The sequence below is a fragment of the Botryllus schlosseri genome, chromosome 13 (assembly GCF_051294905.1).
Source record: "Botryllus schlosseri isolate E-star chromosome 13, Bs_hap1, whole genome shotgun sequence".
NCBI lineage: Eukaryota > Metazoa > Chordata > Ascidiacea > Stolidobranchia > Styelidae > Botryllus > Botryllus schlosseri.
In genome coordinates, this window is record NC_137248.1 from 15,179,107 (window position 1) to 15,199,648 (window position 20,542).

At 41.2% G+C, this 20,542-nt stretch overlaps 1 protein-coding gene and 1 long non-coding RNA gene across 2 annotated transcripts; both read right to left on the reverse strand.

Annotated features, from left to right (window-relative positions):
• Positions 1–555: 555 nt before the first annotated feature.
• On the reverse strand, positions 556–6,416 carry LOC145454197 (uncharacterized). The gene is made up of 4 exons (XR_013920073.1): positions 6,159–6,416; positions 4,594–4,764; positions 4,446–4,525; positions 556–1,164 (listed from the first exon to the last, which is right to left on the reverse strand). It is a non-coding gene; the product is annotated as an uncharacterized LOC145454197 (long non-coding RNA).
• Positions 6,417–15,699: 9,283 nt separating this feature from the next.
• LOC145454664 (uncharacterized) lies at positions 15,700–18,856 on the reverse strand. The gene is made up of 3 exons (XM_080332650.1): positions 18,486–18,856; positions 17,976–18,077; positions 15,700–16,295 (listed from the first exon to the last, which is right to left on the reverse strand). The coding sequence occupies exons 1-3, from the start codon at positions 18,744–18,746 to the stop codon at positions 16,155–16,157; spliced, it is 504 nt and encodes a 167-aa protein (XP_080188776.1). The 5' UTR covers positions 18,747–18,856; the 3' UTR covers positions 15,700–16,154.
• Between the last annotated feature and the right edge of the window lie 1,686 nt (positions 18,857–20,542).

Genomic DNA, 20,542 nt, shown 5'->3' on the forward strand with positions numbered 1-20,542 from the left:
TACTACCCGACGTTAATAAATACCGCAATGCACATAAATGATGTGACGTAGCCAGCCAGGGTCGAAACAGCTTTAATGTTGAAATCGAAACCCATTTGTTTTAAAATGCCGATTTTATGTCCAATATTTCGCCATACATTTGCAATTTAGTATTTTGTTATTAGTGATGCAAATTAGCGACAATAGACTGTGTGTGTATAGCGGCATACGATCTGAGGTTACCCAGCAAACACTCGATGTCCAGTTGACTTCCGGTGGAATAGCTGGCAGGACATCCGGTTACTTCCGGCCGTTACCTCCCTGCAGTGGGTTTGTCGACAACTAGAGACGTCCTGTCCACTCGCTGAGTACGTCCGCAATGACGTGCTGTGGACATGGAGAGACTCGTCATGGACGCGTCTGACCTAGCTAGCCTGGACGTCACGTGGTTACCTATGGACGCGCCTGACGTACTGGGGACATGACGCCACTTCCTATGGACACGCGTGACGTACTGTGGACATGACGTCACTCCCTATGAAACTGTCATTCGCCCCCTCTTATCATCTCCACTCCATACCTGGTTCAACGCCTCACGACTAACAACATGGGATACAACATCATATCAGCTCACACACAGCGTATATTGAGTGAGTGGGGAATGAAACTGGGAAAATACAAATACGATATTGGTTATTATCAACGTAACTACAACTATCTAATTTACGAAACACAAAATGTGAAATAAGGCGAGAACTACTACCACTTAACACAGTCAAGGCTGAAGTAAAAAATCATATTGCGACAAGCAATCACAGAAAATGTGTCACAGGAGTTTAGCAAACAGCAACTGCTAATACCACTCAAACTAATGACAAATAGTCAAAGTAAAAAAGCATTAATTACATAAAAAAAGGTGTCACAGGAATATAAGACACTGCAACTGTTGGGACAACGCGAAGCTAATGGAACAGTCCATGTGCAAAAGATTGATGAAATGAAAGAATGGTATCGCAGGAATAAAGTAACCGCAACAATTTAAAACGAGCATTACAAAAAGCGTTCAGTAAAAATTCACTCAGCAAGAATTAAATCAATGCACCGTTTGCAGATGTCGAGTGCCTATTCTTTTTCTTCGTCAATCACAAGTGGCTGCACCAAAACGTTTTTTCTCGGCGCTTGTGGCTGAAATATATACAACAATGTCAGTGAATTCCGTATGTTGCCTATTTCTGCTTGAAGTAGTTATACAACGCCTTGGAAAGTGCTACATATGCTTCACTACAGATTTACGTTACTTACCGGTACATGTCTGCTTGAGAACTAACTCCTGTTCGACGAAGACCACTTCTCGAGTACTTATCAACTTATATTTCTACTTCCACTTGAAATAATTTTGACATACCTTGAAAATTGCTACTTCTACTTCAGTTAAAATTTATGATGTTATTTCTACTTCAGCTTAAGTACCAAAAACGACTACTTTTACTTCGGCTACCCATGTTCGGACCATTACATGGTAAAAGAATGAAACATTACAACCCAATCTACCATTTTCAAACAACTCGAGTACCTTTCAACTTCAATTTCAACTTGGAGTAGTTTTAACATACTTCGTAAATCATTACATACTCCAGTATAAATTCCTGTTACTTCTACTTCCACTAGAGTCCCAACGTTGAATACTTTAATTTGTTAAATGCTACTTACGGTTATATGCAAAAATCAAGCGACACCTCGACCAAATTTACGACTCACACTAACGGCTTCCATCAGGTAGGTTTAACATGTCTTGTAAATCACTACATATACTTCACTAGAAATTATGTATTACTTGAGCAGTACTGACTACTTTTACTTCGACTACCCATGTTGGCAAGAAGCCAAATTCCATTACATCAGGGCTGTCAAACATACAGACCGCCCAGCAATTCTGCATAGATTGAACAATGCTTGTTTGATGCAATGCAACGTTTGAAATTTCCGTAAGAAATACTTCCATTAAATAATCCCTTAACACTGCAAATATCGATTGCGGAAAAAATGCATATTGCGTTCCGAGTTCTATGAAAAAATTACCAAAAACAGAAGCACAAACGCCAAAACGGAACTGATACATGCAAGTTACATGGCGAAGACAATAGTTTCACAAAAATATAATTACAATATCTGTTGTCGCACTAGTGCAGGGCTGGCCAACCTTTTCAGCCAAAGGGTCACATTCGAACGCCGAAATATTGCGCGGGCTACTAGCCGCGCGAAGCGCGAAAAGTTTTCGAAGTTCATAGCTCAATAATATTGTCACTTGACTATATTGCGGGCCTGCAGTATATCGCTGGGCTCAGTTTGCCAGGACTGGACTATTCAGCGCCTGGACATATCAATTTCGAAAGCTTCGACCAACATGCATCAATCATTTTGTGCCTAGGTTTCATAGTCGACGGTCTTTCTGCGAGCGCAAACGCTAGGTCGCGTATGTTGAACGACACTTTGTCTCGTAATCGAGAATATAGTTAAACTCAATCTGATACATTAGGCGTTCATTCATTTTCAAAAAGGGGTAACAATATTAAAAGCAAGAAATCGAATGACTACATGTTGCGCGAAGCGTGTAGAAAATATTTACTTTTCATAAATTTATCGCAAATTGTTCTGCTTTGTAGTGTACGAAGATCTACCAAAGTGTGACTGGCTCATGGAAATGCCAATGCGTCGCAACTGATATTTTAGTCATCAGTCATCACATCTCAAGTGTTGCGGCGAGACTAATCAAATATTTGGTTGGCCTTGCAAGTTCACAATCTGTGCAATTCATTTTTTTTAATAACGTTACCAACTTCGGAAATTACCTCGCGGGCCACTCAAAACCTTCTCGCGGGCCACGGGGTTGGCCGGCCCTGCACTAGTGCATCACAAAAGACTCAAATGATCCCTGGCCTTGAGGGAAACCTGAATCACTATTTAAGACGATGAAGAAAATTTCAACGTCCGCGTTTACAGTAACATACTTTGTCTACCTCAACGCATACCCAGGTTTGCCGCAGTGTTCGAGTAAATTATAGGTAGCATAGAAAAATACCGACTTACATCATTGTTAGAAGAGCTACTGTTTTATTGATTTTAACTGTACTTTTCCGCCAAATCACCATATTATTGACAATTCCATTGTTTGCGAATATAGGTGCAGCTAGAATAGAACCTATATGATCCGAAATCGCGAAATTTTTTCAAAGTTAATGAATGAATTCTGGCAATAATAATGTTGCATATATTGTGGGTCACCTCTGTATACCGCTGGGCTCAATTGACCAGATCTGTGTACCGCAGGGCTTAATTGACCAAGACACGAATAATCGAAGATTTCAGTGAACATGTGTCTATCATTTTGCGCAAAGGTTTCATCAACGACTATTTTTCAGCGAGTGCAGGCGCGAAGTCGCATGTGGGACAACAAGTTCTTACATAATTGCGAATATAGTTGAGCTCAATTCCTTAGATTGGGCGCATATTTAATTTTCATGAGAGGGAAACAATACTATAAAAGCTAGAAATCGAGTGACAATAAATCGTGCGAAGAGCTAAGAAAAATATCAAGTCAAATAAATCCGCGACAAAATATTCTACTTTATGTTCATATACGAAAATGTGGATGGCCCCTGGCTACGCCAATGCGTCGGAACTGATATTTTCGTCATCAACATCTCAAAGTTTGCGGTCAAGACAATCAAATTTTCGTTGGTCTTGCAAGCTCACAATAAATTACCTGCCTAATTTATTTTTTGATATTGCAATTTATTTCGATAATTAACTCGCGGGCCACTGAAAACCTTCTCGCGAGCCACGGGTTGGCTACTCCTGACCGAGATCAAATCTACTCTATGAAACAAATTACAAGATTTCTTTCTAACTCAATTTTCTGCTTGTACTGGAAGCAGCTTTTACATGCCTTATAGATCTCTACATACACTCGATTAGAAATTTGATGCTTTGCTTGGGTTCCAATGCTGATCATCTTCAACATAAAGATACGCGCTAGTCAACATAAAGATACGCGCTAGTCAACATGGATATACGTTGACTGCTTATATTCCGAAATAGTCACGATTTCGTGGCAAGATGATGGTAAAACCTTGACCAAATTTACTTCTCAAAATTTCTTGAAGACTTATCAACGCAATTTTTTATTTCCGCTTGTAGTTTCAACAGAAATTTAGGATATTACTTTCACCTTGACTATATGGCCACTTACGATTACACTCTATAGAATTCCACAATTCAGGCTAATCCACTTCTTGATGCTCGTGCAATTTTCTTAATTTTCTATTTCCACTTGAGCAATCGGTCACTACTGCTACTTGAACTTGAGCAGAAATGTATGATATGATGCTACGACTGATTGAGTACCAACACTAAACTCTTTAACCACCTTCGGTTTTTGCAAATTGTATCGAAGCTATTTATTTCACCATCGTTTGCTCTCCAACTTTCTTGCCTGGGCCTGGCGCCACACTTCGCATTGTTGATGAATGGATTTCGCATCCGGTGCCTGAGAATAGATTCTGATTTTGAACATTGATTTTCGCATATGATAGGTAGGCCTACCATTCAACTTACAGAAAATGATATTATACAGGCACCACTTGTTCCGTGCTCTTTTTTGTCAAGTTGAAGCCCATGATGTATTTAAGTACTTCATTACGTTGACGGTACACTACACACTTTATAATGCATTCTTCGTGCAGTCTGCTTGACGTGGTCATCACTAACGGCGGACATTGCTGATATCTAGGTAAAAAATCAGAATGGTTGTATTCAAGTCATCTGACAGTACGCGAAACAAAAACAAACCGATGTGGGTGCAAGCATGCTGCCTATAGTACATTTACACACTAATCAGTTATCAGGTTACTGTTGGCGAGAATATTGGCTACTGTGAATCACCCAGAATATGATTTTACGTCATCAATGGTAATTCGATAATTCATTTTGATAGCCGAGATTCGCTGGGCGATAATGGCCAAACCGCGGCTCTGAGTTGAGGGTTTGATTGCGGCACATGCATTTCCTCAACTTGAAGAGGGAGTCAACATAATCCTAAATAATGCCTTCTATCACGTTTAGACAATATGCTTGTATATTAACATCATTTGTCACGCGAGCATTTATATCTGATCACGCCGATTAATGAATTATGCTGACGTCACAAAGCGATATCATAGTCCAGATGCAGAATAAGGCGCTTGCGCTTTACAATGAACGCAAGCAACCGTGGCATTTGCGCAACAGCGAATATACGGTGTAACTTTAGTCCGGTGTATACCAGGTCTATTTCAGCACATATTGTCGTTCAAAAGTAATTCAGTATCGAATCAGAGCGAAAAATATTTCCGACACGCGAATGAAATTTTTCAATCACGCGAGAAATGTGTCTGTCACGCACAACATGTTGTCGAAAACAACCACCGATTCCAGTCTGGGGTGCGGCTATATATAAAGGGTGAATTTGGCCACGGCAAGAGCGTATCATGTACTACAAAGGGGCATAGTCATTAACAATTAACTACATAATAATTAATCATGGTATCCTATCAAAGTATAACTTGCACTTGTTCATAATCAATTACTCATATAGGTTGTATATGGGACACACTTTTCAGCAAATGTACTCATTTTATCAGGTTTTAGAAGGAAAAGTCAGCAGAATACTTTCAGCAAGAGTTGTTAATTGGGAATAATCCACAATGGCGGCAATCAGTTTCAGGCGCAACCAAACTAGTACAATCCATACAGAGCTAGCCAGTGATCAAGCAATACATAAATGCCTTATTACATAAATTACTATGGTATGACCGCGCAAATACATGAGATATTTTTATCACTATCTTGAGGAACATTCAGTCTACCGACCAGCAAAACGTTGCTATTGGAATGAATCAGCAAATAGGTGTTTATGGCGTTTCAATCATACTGCAGCGTGTTCACACTTCACAGTATGGCGTATCTGCATTCCAAGAAATAACGAGGCGTAACAAACAATGAATGTTCTACCATATATCGATATTGAACACAAACTATCAACGAAAAAGGAGAAGCTAAATTACGCTCACAAGAAGTGTATACGGTGGTTAAGTCTATTTACGCATCATTCTATATCATTATTAATTAATTAGAACTCTTACCATTTCAAACTGTTTCACTGTTGGAGCGGTTCGGGTAGAGTTTCTGAATCAACAACACTAACAACAGACAGCAAGTCTTCAGCTTTCGCTTCGTACAGCTTCTCAATCTAATCAATGACTAATGACTGTTTTGTCTGCGTCCATTATCTCTAAGAAACTCGTCGCATCAGTCACACAGACATCAACTCAGATTCAAATGCCAGAAGCACGCGCCGTCGCGCTGCACTGAGCAGGTATCACGTGACGGAGAAGGAAGAAGGCTGTCTGGGCCGCAATTGTTGAGATACCAGACTTGACGTGTTGTGTGCTACGAATGGTCAATTGGTCATGGCGTATCATGCTTACTGAAACACGTTGTGATGCCGCCACATGCATCACAATTTCACCTTGATGCTCACTTTTGTTCTTGTATTTCACCATATTGGGATAGTATACATATTCAGAACACGTATTTCGCCATGATGTGCACTGTGCAGTTGTGCAGGTGCAGGTGCACGCCTGGGTCCTGCTATATGCCTCTTTAGGCCTATAGTTCAGCTTATTAACAATTTCATTAAATCAATACAAAGCAGGATTGCGATATATTTAAAAAAACAGTACACCAATAAATGGCTATATAGCCTATATGTCTTACAATTTCGTCCGCGAGATGTGCATGAGCATCCCACGTGGGGATGAATAATGAAAATATGCCATTTTGAACAGAGAGAGAGAGAGAGAGAGTCTTTATTTTGAACAAGCCAGCTGGACTCCATGAAAACGATATCCAAGTAGGGGCATCCTGATGAACTCCCATGTACGTGGCATCCAGGTGACTGACTACTATGACATCCTCTGGAATATTCATTGGTGACGGGAATAGGAAGATTCTAAAAATTTCTTCCAATGGAAGTCACCTGGAGTTACATAACTGGACGTCCAATTTGTGACAAACTGAGCAAGTCCTCAGTAACTAACCTTGGGAGGTGGGACGAGTTGGAACAATTGTGGACTTACCTGTAAATCCATGGGGTATCGGGTGTTTGCTGGGTACTGACATCTCTCTCATCTCTCGCGGTGTGTGGTGTGGGGCAGGCCTGATACGCAGTAGGCTGGTGCGCCTGCTATAATCGCTGATCTGAATGACAGCTTCTGCAGCAGTAGCTTTACCTACTCTCTCCTCAATACTGTTTAGGTTGATTATCGTTCGTAATCTCATGCTGTTTTGGGGCTGACACGAAATGAATTCCAATTTGCGTGGCGGGCGGTCTAACTGGCTGCGAATAGACTCTGTGAGCAAATACTACTTTACTACTATTTTTCTACTGGTTTGAATTGAACCAAATTTGAAGAACATCATTTTTATAGACAACCTAATACTTCCATGGGGTGAACAGAAAATTTCACATTTTTCGTTATATATTTTTATGTATTATAAATAGAAACGTTCTTCTTCCGTAGCCATGCAGCTACTAGTTGGAATTGAACCAAATTTGGTGTGTAGGCTTAAGTTAGGTAACCTAACAATTTTATCAAGTAGCCAGTACGATTTGAGGAAAAAAGTCATTTTTGAAGACCCCTAATGAACAGGGGTGTACGAGTTTTGAGCAAACGTTAAAAGGGTGTACCACATTGAAAAAGGTTGAAGAGCACTGGTTTAGACAAAGTATGAATTTAGCCACACAATTACGGGATCGATGTCCCGGGGCCTTACAGTAATAGCAAACGGACAGGGATTGACCCTGAGTGGAATTGAGATACAAGCCTAGAGGAGCGAAGATATTTGGATTTCCAAGAAAATTGTATCGCTCACCTTGGCTCCCCGCAATGTTGCGGGCTTCCCGGCTACTAGACGGAGTAATATGTGAGCTATCTGCACCCATCCCGGAGTCTTGTGTGTTTCGCGGGCTTCGGTTCGAGGTTCCCGGTCCTTGGCTAGCACGCGAAGGCCTCGTAGTTCTCGTTGGCTGCACATCAGGTACCGTTGATGCGGTACGTCCATTCTGGGGTTGTACTAGTCTGGTCCTCGGGCCCTGTCCTCGCCTACCAGGTCCATTCCTATTCATGACGTGGGTAGGAGGTCGATTGGTACGAGCTATACGAAGAGGATTACGGCGTAGTGGTGAGGCCTGGCCTGCATTGACAAGTCGACGCGGTGAAATCACTCTAGGCAAGGGGTGGGCCAACTTTTGAAGTCGCGGGTCACATTCAACATCTGAATCCAGTCGCGGGCCGCACTATACAAAATTGGGAATATTAACCAAAACGCAATATTGATATTTGATTGTATAGTGAGGACATGGAGATAATATACGTAAGTTATTATTTAGCTTATTTAAAACAAGCCAAACATTGCTTTGATGATATTGTACACGCGTCAGAAACAAATATTGGCGAGATTTCATAGGCTGGCGGACCTCAATAACCAATTTGTCACTATAGAGATGAAAGTCGGTTGGCCCGTTTCTTAGAACAGAATTGAAATTTGAATCTGTGAGCAGCGATCTGTTCATAAATTTACTAATTCCACTTTTGTTTCAGTTCCAGGATACACAATGCTGACAGCATCATAACCATGTCAGCTTCAAAGACGCTTTAACTATGTGTAGAAGAAATATAAATACCCCAATTCTACACATACAAACGAATCTATCTTAGACACGCCCGAATCGTTTTTTATAAGCACAACACTGAAATAATTAAAAATGGAGTGGCCAATCTGAAATCCCACTCGTGATCCAAATTATGTCAATCTCGTTGCAGCTATTCCGACGTGATATTAAGTAGTTACCTTGGATCAGTGATTCTCAAACTTTTTAAGACACGCCCCCTTATCGTCATATCACAAAACGCAACCAGGATGCTAGCAAACCTAACGGCTAGATTGATGGTATGGCAGGTTACGACTGTGGATGAGAGATTTTTAAATATGTAGTTCCGACTAAATACAGAGCAATCACTTTTCTCGCGAGCCGTACTTTTCCCAACCGTGCTCTAGGCGGTCCAGGAGGTGTTGCCCTCCCAAAGATATTCAGTGGTTGCAGTGGCGAGGGTGGTTGTACTACCGGAGGGGGCGTTACGCAAGGTGGAGGAGGGGCGCTGAGCTGTCTGTCCGCGCTACCGTGAGTGGGGTAGCTGTGCAATATTTGCCCTGTAGGTTGGACATTATAAATGTGTACAGTCGGTATGGACGGCTTTGTGTCACGCGTTTCCCTTGTTTCCTGATTCTTAGGGCAGGTCTCTTGTTCGTCCAGAAACTCGGAGTTCCAAACGAGTTGTAGTTCCTCCGCGACGTCCCGCCAGGTTTTCTCCTCTTCCCAGCCTCGTAACATCAGTCTGAGTGCTTCCTGTAGTCGTTGTCGTGGATTTCGAAAAAGTCGCAGTCCATCCGGATTCTGATTAATTTTGCTATCCATGTCTATCTCCAGTTGTTTCAAAGCGCTGTTTAGCAGCGGTAGCGGCTCACCCTCCCAGCGATAATTTCTACGGAAATCCCTGATGATCTTTTCATCATTTATCAAACCTATGAGGGGTTTGATAATGAAAGAAATCGCATCACCAAAGCCAATTCTGCTTCCCCCGAATTGGTATTGAAAAAATTTCCCAGTTGGGTAGCCTGCTTGTGGCGACCCGCCGCCCTCAATTTCTTCTGCATGGCATTTGCCAAAATTACATCGGCATCCGTATTCCCCGGACCATGGCTTATTCGTCTCATCGAATTTGCCATCCACTTTAGCAGTGGCATGTCCTCAGGATCCATCATTAGTTGAAGCATCTCCTTTCCCGATTGGATTTTAATAGGTACGTTGATCATCGGAACCGTATCATCCGGCTATTGCTGCATTAGTTGTTACCCTGGCCGTACACCATACTCCTTCGGATTAGAGGTAAAACGAGGCATATTTGGATAATCCGGGATGTCCGGCCGGCACTCGTCCGAATATTCTTCCGAAGTATCTTCGAAACTTCGGAGGGACTTTCGAGTTCTTTTTATTTCACGGGCCAATTTTCGCATTTGAGTAACGACATCGTCCTTCTCCGCGTCGTCTGTATCTTCTCGCGCATCCCCCTGTTATCGGAAGGTCACTCGTCGGGATTCGCCATCCGCACTTTCCGTTCGCCTTTGAGAGTTATTCTCTTCATTACGGCGTCTCTGCCTTCCTCGGTATCCTCTATACTTATCGAAGGGTCCATTTTCGAGTTCTGACTCTACTTGCGCCCCCCTCTCCAAGTCTGATAAAGCTTGGCATTTCAGTGGGGTTTTGATTTTTTTGTTTGGCGCGCGCACCACTTTACACGTGGAAACATGGTGTCGTTCCCATGCGAGAGTCTGACAACGAGGTCGGCTCGGAACTCGGTAACTTTGGATAGCCACAGTCACAGTATGACAATCCACGCCCTTGCGAACCGTCATCCATCGTTGGCCCTTGTTTTACGTCCCCAGACAGCTGCTCAGTGAGAGGAACGTAAGCCGGTGGGTCATATTCTGGTGCATTTGATAGTACTGACAAAACGTGAGGTTGCGTTCTTTCCCTCGTAACCAGCGCATGCGACTTTCCGAGCATATTTTAGAATTCCTCCCGGACGCAGTTTTTACAGTGAAATTCCGGACGTATGACAACCTTAAGCTATTACCCCTGTTACCACGTAACTGGCGTGCTAACATCTGGTTTACACTTCAGGTTGATCTTAATTTCTTTAGATTGGCTTGGCAAATAAAGTCCGCCCACTACCGCATTGTCAGTGTAATTAACCGTCGCATCGAGGAGTCCAATCACGATCGCCACTAACAAATACAGAGGCATATAGGTGTATTATACATGGATGTCAAACGCATTTCCACGCATATCGTGTAATAGCGCCGGTGAGGATAGCAATACCTCAATAGTGTTACTGGCAGCCACCCGCAGTTCAATTGCAGTTCCAACAAACCGAGATCATAAACCTCAGTGGCAGGGAAATTTGTTAACTGATATAATTTGGTCATCTTTACGTCTCAATTCTCAAATTTGTCGCGCCTGCAACAAAACGTCGCGCCCTGAGCATACATTTTACCTGCAGAGCTGGCACGCTACCTAACAATCGCAATGTGAATGGCTACGTTGGCAATTCTAATTTGCAAACGTGAAAATCACTTCAAAATGAGTTCATTTCTCGATGATGGAAATGCCTTCCTAGGTGTCGGAGGTTTATATAGGCTCTTCCGACCTGCAAAAGGAGTGTCTTACAAAAAGTGGACCGTGCTATTAGTTGGCATCTCAGGAATCAAAATAAGTAATATCGGTGTGGTGTAAAATGATCAATTGATCATCGATGACGATGACATGAAAGAATACTACTGCAAATAGAAACAGAAAAAGGTCATCAACCTGCCTCATGACGCTATTCTGTTTCCGGTTCTGATGGGGGTGACAAGTAAAAGCTGAACACATTCGGCCGCACTTCAATAGTACGGTCCAATCGCCTGAGTTTAGTTATCACCGTTCAAAATGCTACTATATGTGGGCAAACTGGCGTATCACACCCAGTGACGGTGGAGGCCCCAGTTTGATTCATGGCAATGCAGTATAGCCACTTACGAAGCGTCGCAGATTTATGAAATTATCCGCCCCTCTGTGCTCAGAGCGTCTTTACAATAAAAAGCCCGGAGAAAGGCTCAATCCATGACCTAATGGGGGCGCCAGATTGAGATACTAGATTGATATACCGTAACTTCGGTCGTAGATACTAGATTGAGATACCGTAACTTCGGTCGTCTCGACATCCTTATATCTGTACACTCCATCGGATTGTATATCGACCGTCTTGATCGGGTAAATTCAATAGGAAAAACCAGCAATGACATACTCAAAAATTGGATTTTTTGTTATACATCGGCATTGTTTACCACATTTGCTCGCGGCACACCTGAGCAGTCCAATTGGCACACTAGTGTGCCGCGGCACACCGGTTGAGAACCACTGGACTAGAGGAAGTACTGTTGACAAAAGGTATTGGACCAGGTAAAGACGCGTTGTAAAAGACTGTAGATCCTTGCGGCGTATTCGTGGGTTGGACGTAAGCAGTGGATTCGCTGCTACTAGCTCCTAAAAATACGCTCAACAGATTAGAAAATGCTCCAGGCGATACGTGCAGATAAATTGCTGCCAATGTTATCAGGAGAGATACAGACGATGAAAGCAAGGATACGGCAAGTACAAGTTTTACGATGGTCGTTTTAGTAAGCATCGATTGGTCAACGTCTGAACACCGAAAGTTTCCCCGTACTGGCCACCAATTGAGTTTTTATAGTGCAGCTCCAATAACGATTGTTATACGAGTAGTCCACACTTGGTTCGGGCTACTTCGTAGGACACTCTTTGCACTCTTGCGTAGCACTGACGACGTTCTTATAGATCCGTAGATGTTGACTTGAAATATTCCACTGTTGTAAATATTCATTGAAGTATTCCGTAGTTGTAGCATTATCTTGTTTCTAAACAGCCAATGACCATTATGTCCAAAGTTCTAAACTAGCCCTTATTACGTGAAATCTAAACTTAAGACTACCAAATACCAATCATGCAGCGGCAATGAGGTAACTCTATGCAAAACTTGGTTAAATTGGCATACACATCATTCATCAATTATAAGACGAGGCATGGTTTAACCTATACATCATCGTACACGATTAATAAACATTTTCAATACTCCAAGGTTTGTTTACGCATATAATTTATGCGACGGCCTTTCCTGCCGAAAACAAGCTCCAAGGTTGGTTTACACATATAATTCATGTGACGGCCTTTCCTGCCGAAAACTTTATACATGTCTTATCGTTTCACACTCCATTACAATAGTCATGTAAGAACTAATGTTTTGAATTCAATCTATTGTTTCACTGGGTTCTTTTAGTATTGGTGTCCTTAAACTTTTATTCATTCGTATGTTGACCAGCAATCGTCAAAGGCAAACACCTTGTTTTCGATGCCAAATATTTACATAACTCGAGTGATTACGAGGGTCTTGATAATAAGTTTATCAATTATAACTACCTATGTACGTGCTCATTAAATGCAACACGTAATGTTATGTTATTTTATGTCTTACTAAATAACAGTCCGCACAGGCAACCCGTCCTGATTTTGGCATTATTATGTCCTATTAAATAAACAACAGTCCGCACAGGCGACCCTTTACTCCGTCGAGCAAGCCTTGAGTTTGAGTTCGAGGCCTCTCTTTGAATACGGGCCTTTGACTCCCTTGATCATGAATCAATTATTCTGTGCATCTCTTCTTGATTCCGCAGCCGTCATGATCGTCTCTTTCTCCGTTACCATTAACGTGATTTCTTGCGGGCTTGGTCTGGCACGTCCCATTTTTAGGTTCATTGTTGCTTGCTTGGCAGTGATTGATGATTGTGCCGGATTTCCTTTTATTTTCTTTATTTCACTTTATCAAGCATTTTAGAGGAGCAATCTTTTCGGGATGTCATTATGCACTTTCAGATTTTTCAGATTTTGTACTCCAAAGTCATTTAATAAGGCCAACAGAGTGTCTTAATATGGCCTTGGTACGAGCATGGCATTCCCTTCTCGGCATGTTTCCAGCCGTTCTTCTTGTTACAAAAATTTGGGCATACTCGATGCTCACATAGAAGACATTTAAATAGACATATATGAGACCACGGCGTCATTTGTAATTATAATGACTTTATAATACAATAATTTGCATGCATGTATCGATCATGGTGCGATAAGTGCACTTGTCGGGCACATCCAGTTCAAAAACCGAATGTGCAAACAATGTGGGTCTGTTTCAATTTCATACTCAATCATCGACACATTAGTTTCGAAAAACGAATGTGTGGACAGGATCATCCTTGGGATACTTTCCTAAGGTAGTTATATTAGCAGTACTGGCCTGAGGCTTTCCTATTCATCTGGTTATATAATAGACTGTCTTTAATTCTAGATATTGCCCTAATCATTTTGGAAAATCTGTCGGTCATATCCAGGATCTAAAATCAAGATACCAATCTATATCCATTGTGGATATTGCCCTTAACATTTTGGAATATCTGTCGGTCTTATCCTAGATCTAAAATCAAGGTAACGATCTATATTCATTGCGGATATTGTCCTTGCCTCCATATTCGCTCACAACAAACTTTTCGAGTAAGTCTCGTGCAACTTATCGCCTTTTTCTTTAATTGGAGGTTAGGATTGCGTGATAAGATAACGGCCCTATGTACGTTTACATAATGGGAGTTACTCCCGCGCATGGTCAACAAATTCAATACCCTATCAAGGCTTAGCCAATCGTTATCGGGAAACACAGCAATGCAGCGCTACTGACATTATAATGAGCAAATCAATGCCGCGACGCCAAACTCAGATCTCTACTGTGCTTGACGCAATTTTGAGAAATTACTGATTAGATGAGCATTTCCTCGTTTGCAACAACTGTAGACTGGCCATTCTCGTACGCTACATACACTCGTATACCCTCGGCGTCACTTGTCAGTGTTTGATCATTTCAAAAGGACGGGGTTTTGCGTTTCAAAAAGAGGGGGTTTCGACACTCCCTGGCTTCGCGCCTGCCTCCAGCCCATGCAAAAATAAAAGTCAGCGCCCATGACTACAGTCACAGAGTAGAATTCATATCCGACTTAAATCGTATCAATCCTTGGAATAATTCGTCATTGTAGAGGCTGCACACATAACAGCCCACACACGCGTCCCGGCGAATAAGATACATAGTCGATACCCCAAAACGATATCCGGTGATCGCGAACTGACCACGGCACTTGCTGACAAGCTCATTCGTACGTCTGCGCATAAATCTGTCAATACAGCTAAGCCCGTCCCATCATTTAGTATTCTATGTGCATTTGCGGCTATATTTATCTACCGCAAATGCCAAGAACAAACTACCTTGACAAACTCGTTGTTGTACATTCCTGGGTTCGATTTTGCAAATAAATGGACTATTCGGCTATCTGAACATCTCGATCTTGAAAGCTTCGGCCTTCATGCGTCAAAAATGTCATGCCTGCATTTAAACGTCGACGATCTTTCTGCGAGCGTTATCTAAAGGTCGCATGTTAACAACATCCCTCATTATTATGGTTACAATTTGACTTAAGGCGTCACATTATTCATTTTCATGGGTAGGTATTAGTGTTAAAAGCAACAAAAATCGAGTGATCCCATATGGCATGCAGTAAAAAACATTAGAATTTGCGCCATTTCGATCATATACATTTATGATGGCCGACGCTAGGTTTATACTAGACGCGCGGTGGCGCAGATGATCCACTGCTCAAATACAGTGCTTTCACGAATTTTGAATCGAAAAATTATGTCCCAATTCGCTGAGAACTGTCATCAAATGTGACAACTATTAGACGCTTTTGATCACGATACGTTGAAACTAATATTTCAGTTGCCACCTCCCAAGTTTTTTTGGTCAGACTAATTATGGTTAATCGAATGTTTAGATCTAGTGAACCTACCGCTCTCAAACCTACCACACACGGATCATTCGCTTGCCGACAGCACCTCCGGGTACCTCATTCACTAGTACCGAAAAGTTTGTAAACAATCGCTTAAAAAAGTGATTTATCACTTTTCACATATCAACGTCACATGACCTTGCTTTTTACGCAATGCTTATACAAACCCATCCTCATAAGATGAATATACGTTGAAGGCGTTGCTGTATCACGGCTCTATCGCCAGAACGGGCTATCGCATCATATATAGAGTACAAACATACTCACAACCAATTACGTATAAAATGGCTCGCTTCTACATAGCTAATATATACAGCACACATACTTCGTGAACCGAAAGTATTATATAATCGAAAGTAGCATTTTGTTATAGAGTGTCCAAATACTTTGACTGTGGGTTGCTAGTTCAATATTGCTTCCCATCAGAGATATAGCTGATGTGGTTGTTTAGAAGGCCTTCTGAATCGTTATGATAAGTTGGTGAGTTTATAAAATAGTACAACATTTTCATTGCAGTGTCACTAATTCATCACAGAAAATTCTAGCACCGCGTAAACGATAGCGAGGATGATGCCGATGACAATTCCAATAATGTTCAGCGTGCGGGATGTCTTTGCTATACGCTTTGCTTCGCGTGGATCTGAATACTTCATAGAATTTGCCTGAAAAGCAAATTTTAGATGTCATGATGACAGGGATGCAAGATGCACCGACATCGCGGAATGCCCATGTTTGTCGTAACAGCATCGGCTACGATCAGAAAACGTTTAATTTGCCTTCGAAAACAAAGGAAGAATGCGTTTTTCCAACGTCCACCACTACATTTCGAATGATAAACGTGCCATGGAATCAATAAATATGCGATTACCATCATTTTTTCACTATCAATAAAATTGCAAAAACTTCTCTAACTAAACTATTACCCGTCGGAATAATCCCTGTCCATTTGTCAAAACCAGGAGGGTAGTGTCATATAGTTAACGTTACCACGACTCCAACTCGTACTCCAAATCCAGGTATTTTTAAGCTACCTACTGTTACCGCCGAAACTTTCAACACACTGGCTCCTATTCCATATCCATTCCTAAAATGTTTTTACAAAATTCTGTCAATAATACCAACGTGGCACCAGCTATAACAGTGGTTGGCAACCCCTGGTATAAGGGCTAATTGCGGCATGCAAGATCTTTTTCACGATACACTATATGTTTGACTTGTAAGTTATATCTTTCTCCCCCAGCGAGCTCGATCAGACCCGAACCGCGTAGGGTTTATTACAGAGTTGATATGTGAATCGGCCAAAACACTGCAAACGACTGAAGTATGAGGCATGATAACTTCATTGCATTTTAGTGACTCTCTGAAATATAGATCGAGTGGTCATTGATTCTGAACCGATGAATGAACAATTGAACATGGAGTTAAATATACAAGCAAGAAGACGCTGTATCGCTCACATATACGTAGTGCTCCCAAACTACGCAAGTAATTGCATAACCTCAGTTTATAGTTACCTGTCACAATAAAGAACAGAGAAAATAATTAATAACATGCAATACAATACCGCCAATGGATGAGAACTTCCAACTATCTTCGAATTAAATTTCGATAAAACAAGAGGTCTGGTTAAGGTAATAACAGAGAACAGAAATAGACATTTTGCTAATAAATTACTTTGCTATACTGGGTTACGGCAACATAAGCTTTGATCACTTCGTTTGCGGTTGATTTATTTGTGAAAGAACGATAATGGAGGATTGGTGAAACGCACGATCATTGAATGATTAGTCGCTCTCACTGGTTATACCAGCGTTTCGCGAACAATCCGACCATATTCAAGATACAGTGATTTCTATCGACACCGCGATTATACTTGATGACTTGAAATTGACTCGTAAATTTTGCTCCGAGTCACGAGTCAATCAACATTTCTGATACTCCGAGTCAAGTCAAGTCAAGTCATTTTAGCAAACTGACTCGAGTCATGTCAAGTCACACGAAAAGTTGACTCGAGTCATCCCAACACTGGTATCAGGGTTGTAATGACACCCGTCACGATTCGACTAGACTCTGATTCGAGTCGCGATGTTTTGGTGACTCGACTTGACTTGAGTCTTTTTCCCGAACTACAGAAAATGGCTCAACTTGTACACGAATTATTGTGCATGACTCGGCCAAGTCCGACATTTCATTGCAATTTTACATTGGATGAAAAAATTTTTTTGTGTTGGCGGGGCTCAGATTTTAAGGGCATACCAATGTCGAAGGCTTTGGCCAACGAGACGCGGTCATAATTAGGAGTTTTTGTTATGTTACTGATAAAAACTATCTATTTATTATACCTGACTCGAAGTGACAATCGCTGCTATCCCCAGGCAGCAGCAACAGCATAGTGTCGTGAAGATGGATAAGTATAAGTAGTTTGGTACTGGTGGTTCACCTACCTGAAATGAAATAAAAATGCTTCATCATATACCTGTATAGGAACATTCGAGTTAAAGACATATGTATATTTGGTAGGCCTATGTTGACACCAATAATATCAGTAAGATTGATTCCACTATAGTTCACGAAAAATATCAGCTAGCTGACTAACGTGATGTAGAGTGGCTTATAAGACTGCGAAATGAACTTTCAAATCGTTTAATTTATTACCAGTCGATATGCATAACATGTTTTGTAAATATCCGATCAGCGTATGTCATACGTTGTCCTGTCGCATAAAGTGAAGGATCATTATATGTAATCAAATTCCAAAGATTCTGATCAGAATTATATTTATACGCTGAGCTTAGTTTTACAGGAATGCTGTCGGAAATATGTTGCTTGAAAAAGCGTCGCTGCATCCTTACCATGTGTTGTGGATAATACTGAATCGCTGGTTCGTTTACAACGACGCCAGGCTCATAAGCTTGGTTGGGATATGCCGCGTACTGGTTTTGTGGTGGAGGTATTGGGGCAGTTGTATAACCCGGCTTTTGTTGCATTTGACCTTGGTTTGTATCTCCAGAATGCTGGTATTCCGTCGGAGGTATAGGATATGGCGCATATTCAGGTTGCGGTTGTTGAAGCATTGCACCTTGATTATTTGCTTCGGATTCCTTTGCATCCATTCTGAAGTGTTGCTATTACGCTTTAACTATAGGTTTAGATTCGCTGGAAAAATGTACCAGTGTCAGTCATGGTTACCAGAATAGGCCAAGTCTACGTATTTTGTAGCGTCACCATAGAGCCCCCTTTGTGTGGATTTGTCCTCCCTTTTCAAGAAATGTCCTCCCTTTGTCCAAACGTCCTCCTTTTTGGCCATTTGTCCTCTTTTTCAGCCTAAAATGGCACAAAAGACCACGAATCGCGCGAAATGAGATCCGAATTGACGGGTATCTCGGGATTCGAGTTGGAAAAAGGACCTTATTTAATCAACCCAATGAAATTGGCTGTGTGAAATTAAAAATCACCCTTTTTGCCGTTCGCTATAGCAACTTCTGCAGCTTGTTCAGTGTGTCCTCTTTTACGGATCTCAAAATATGTTAACCCTAACGTATAGGAACTTCGCCACCGTGATGTCAAATGTTAGACAACATAATAATAGGTAGCCTATATACTGCAACAGGTTATACAAAATATATGTAACAGTAGGCTAGTCGCAATGTATAGCATACACTTGAAGTGTTGAGTTTTACTGTTCAGCTACTGTCACATAACTGTCCTATACGCTGTACACTTAAAATGCGGCCCAACTTGGCACCTGCACTATATAAAGCCCCATCACCGTTGGTGCCATGCCTGACTTCCACACTGTAGATTGTATGGGCTGTTCACTTCATACACGGCCGTAGTAAAAGTGGCATGTCACGATTGCACGGCTTATATACTTATCTATGTGATGCATGATTAATGTATGATTTTTTTTAGGATGCAAGGTATTTTCGGGTCGGAGATGAACGTATAGGTAGCCTACATGAGACTTGACGGTTTCCGTTTGTGTTCAGGCAGCAAACTTGAACGTGTATCTTAGATGCCATCTATACTTCATAAAAATAGGTTGCTATATTCCTGTTCAATGGGATAAAACAAACTTGGGAATCGACGTTCACAGCTGATGATTGCTTGTCGCTGCGATTCCGTTCAATGGTTACAATTACATCTGGAAATATTTCTTTCGCACCACTATGCATTAAGGCTCTTCAAAAATGACCTTTTTCTCAAATCGTACTGGCTACTTGATAAAATTGTTAAGTTACTTAATTTAAGCCTACACACAAAATTTGGTTCAATTCCAGCCAGTAACCGCTTTGCTACAGGAGAAGAAAGTTTCTATTTGTTATATAAAAATAAATATTAACAAATTTGAAAATGTTCTGTTCACCCCATGAAAATGTCAGGCTGTCTATAGACAATTATTGCCGTCGAAAAAATTTGCATTTGACTAAAATAGTATTTACGGTGACCGATTCTTGGTTTATTTATTATAGTTGTGCTCACCGTAAATACTATTTTATTCAAATCCAAATTTTTCGACGGCAATTACTCCGCTTCCACTTGTTGGAATTGAACCAAATTTGGTGAGCGCCGTTTCTATAGACTGATTAACACTTTCATAGCGTGAACGGAAAATTTTCAGATTTTTCATTATTTATTTTTATATAATAAATAGAAAATTACTTCTCCAGTAGCAAAGCGGTTACTGGCTGGAATTGAACTACATTTTGTGTGTAGGCTTAAATTAGGTAACCGAACAATTTAATCATGTAGCCAGTACGATTTGAGAAAAAAGTCATCTTTGAAGAGCCCTACTATGCATTAATACTACCCTGTATGACTCATAAATCTGTCTGCGAACTATAGGTAACAGTGCAGATGGCATTTATAATCTGAGCTGTAAAAACGTTATACGTCCTCACCTTAGCGT

Coding starts and splice junctions, on each gene's coding strand:
- LOC145454664 (XM_080332650.1), bottom strand. CDS start 18,746: ATGGATGCAAAGGAATCCGAAGCAAATAATCAAGGTGCAATGCTTCAA. Junction 18,078..18,485: donor AGTATTATCCACAACACATG/GTAAGGATGCAG, acceptor ATTTCATTTCAG/GTAGGTGAACCACCAGTACC. Junction 16,296..17,975: donor CGATTGTCACTTCGAGTCAG/GTATAATAAATA, acceptor TTTGCTTTTCAG/GCAAATTCTATGAAGTATTC.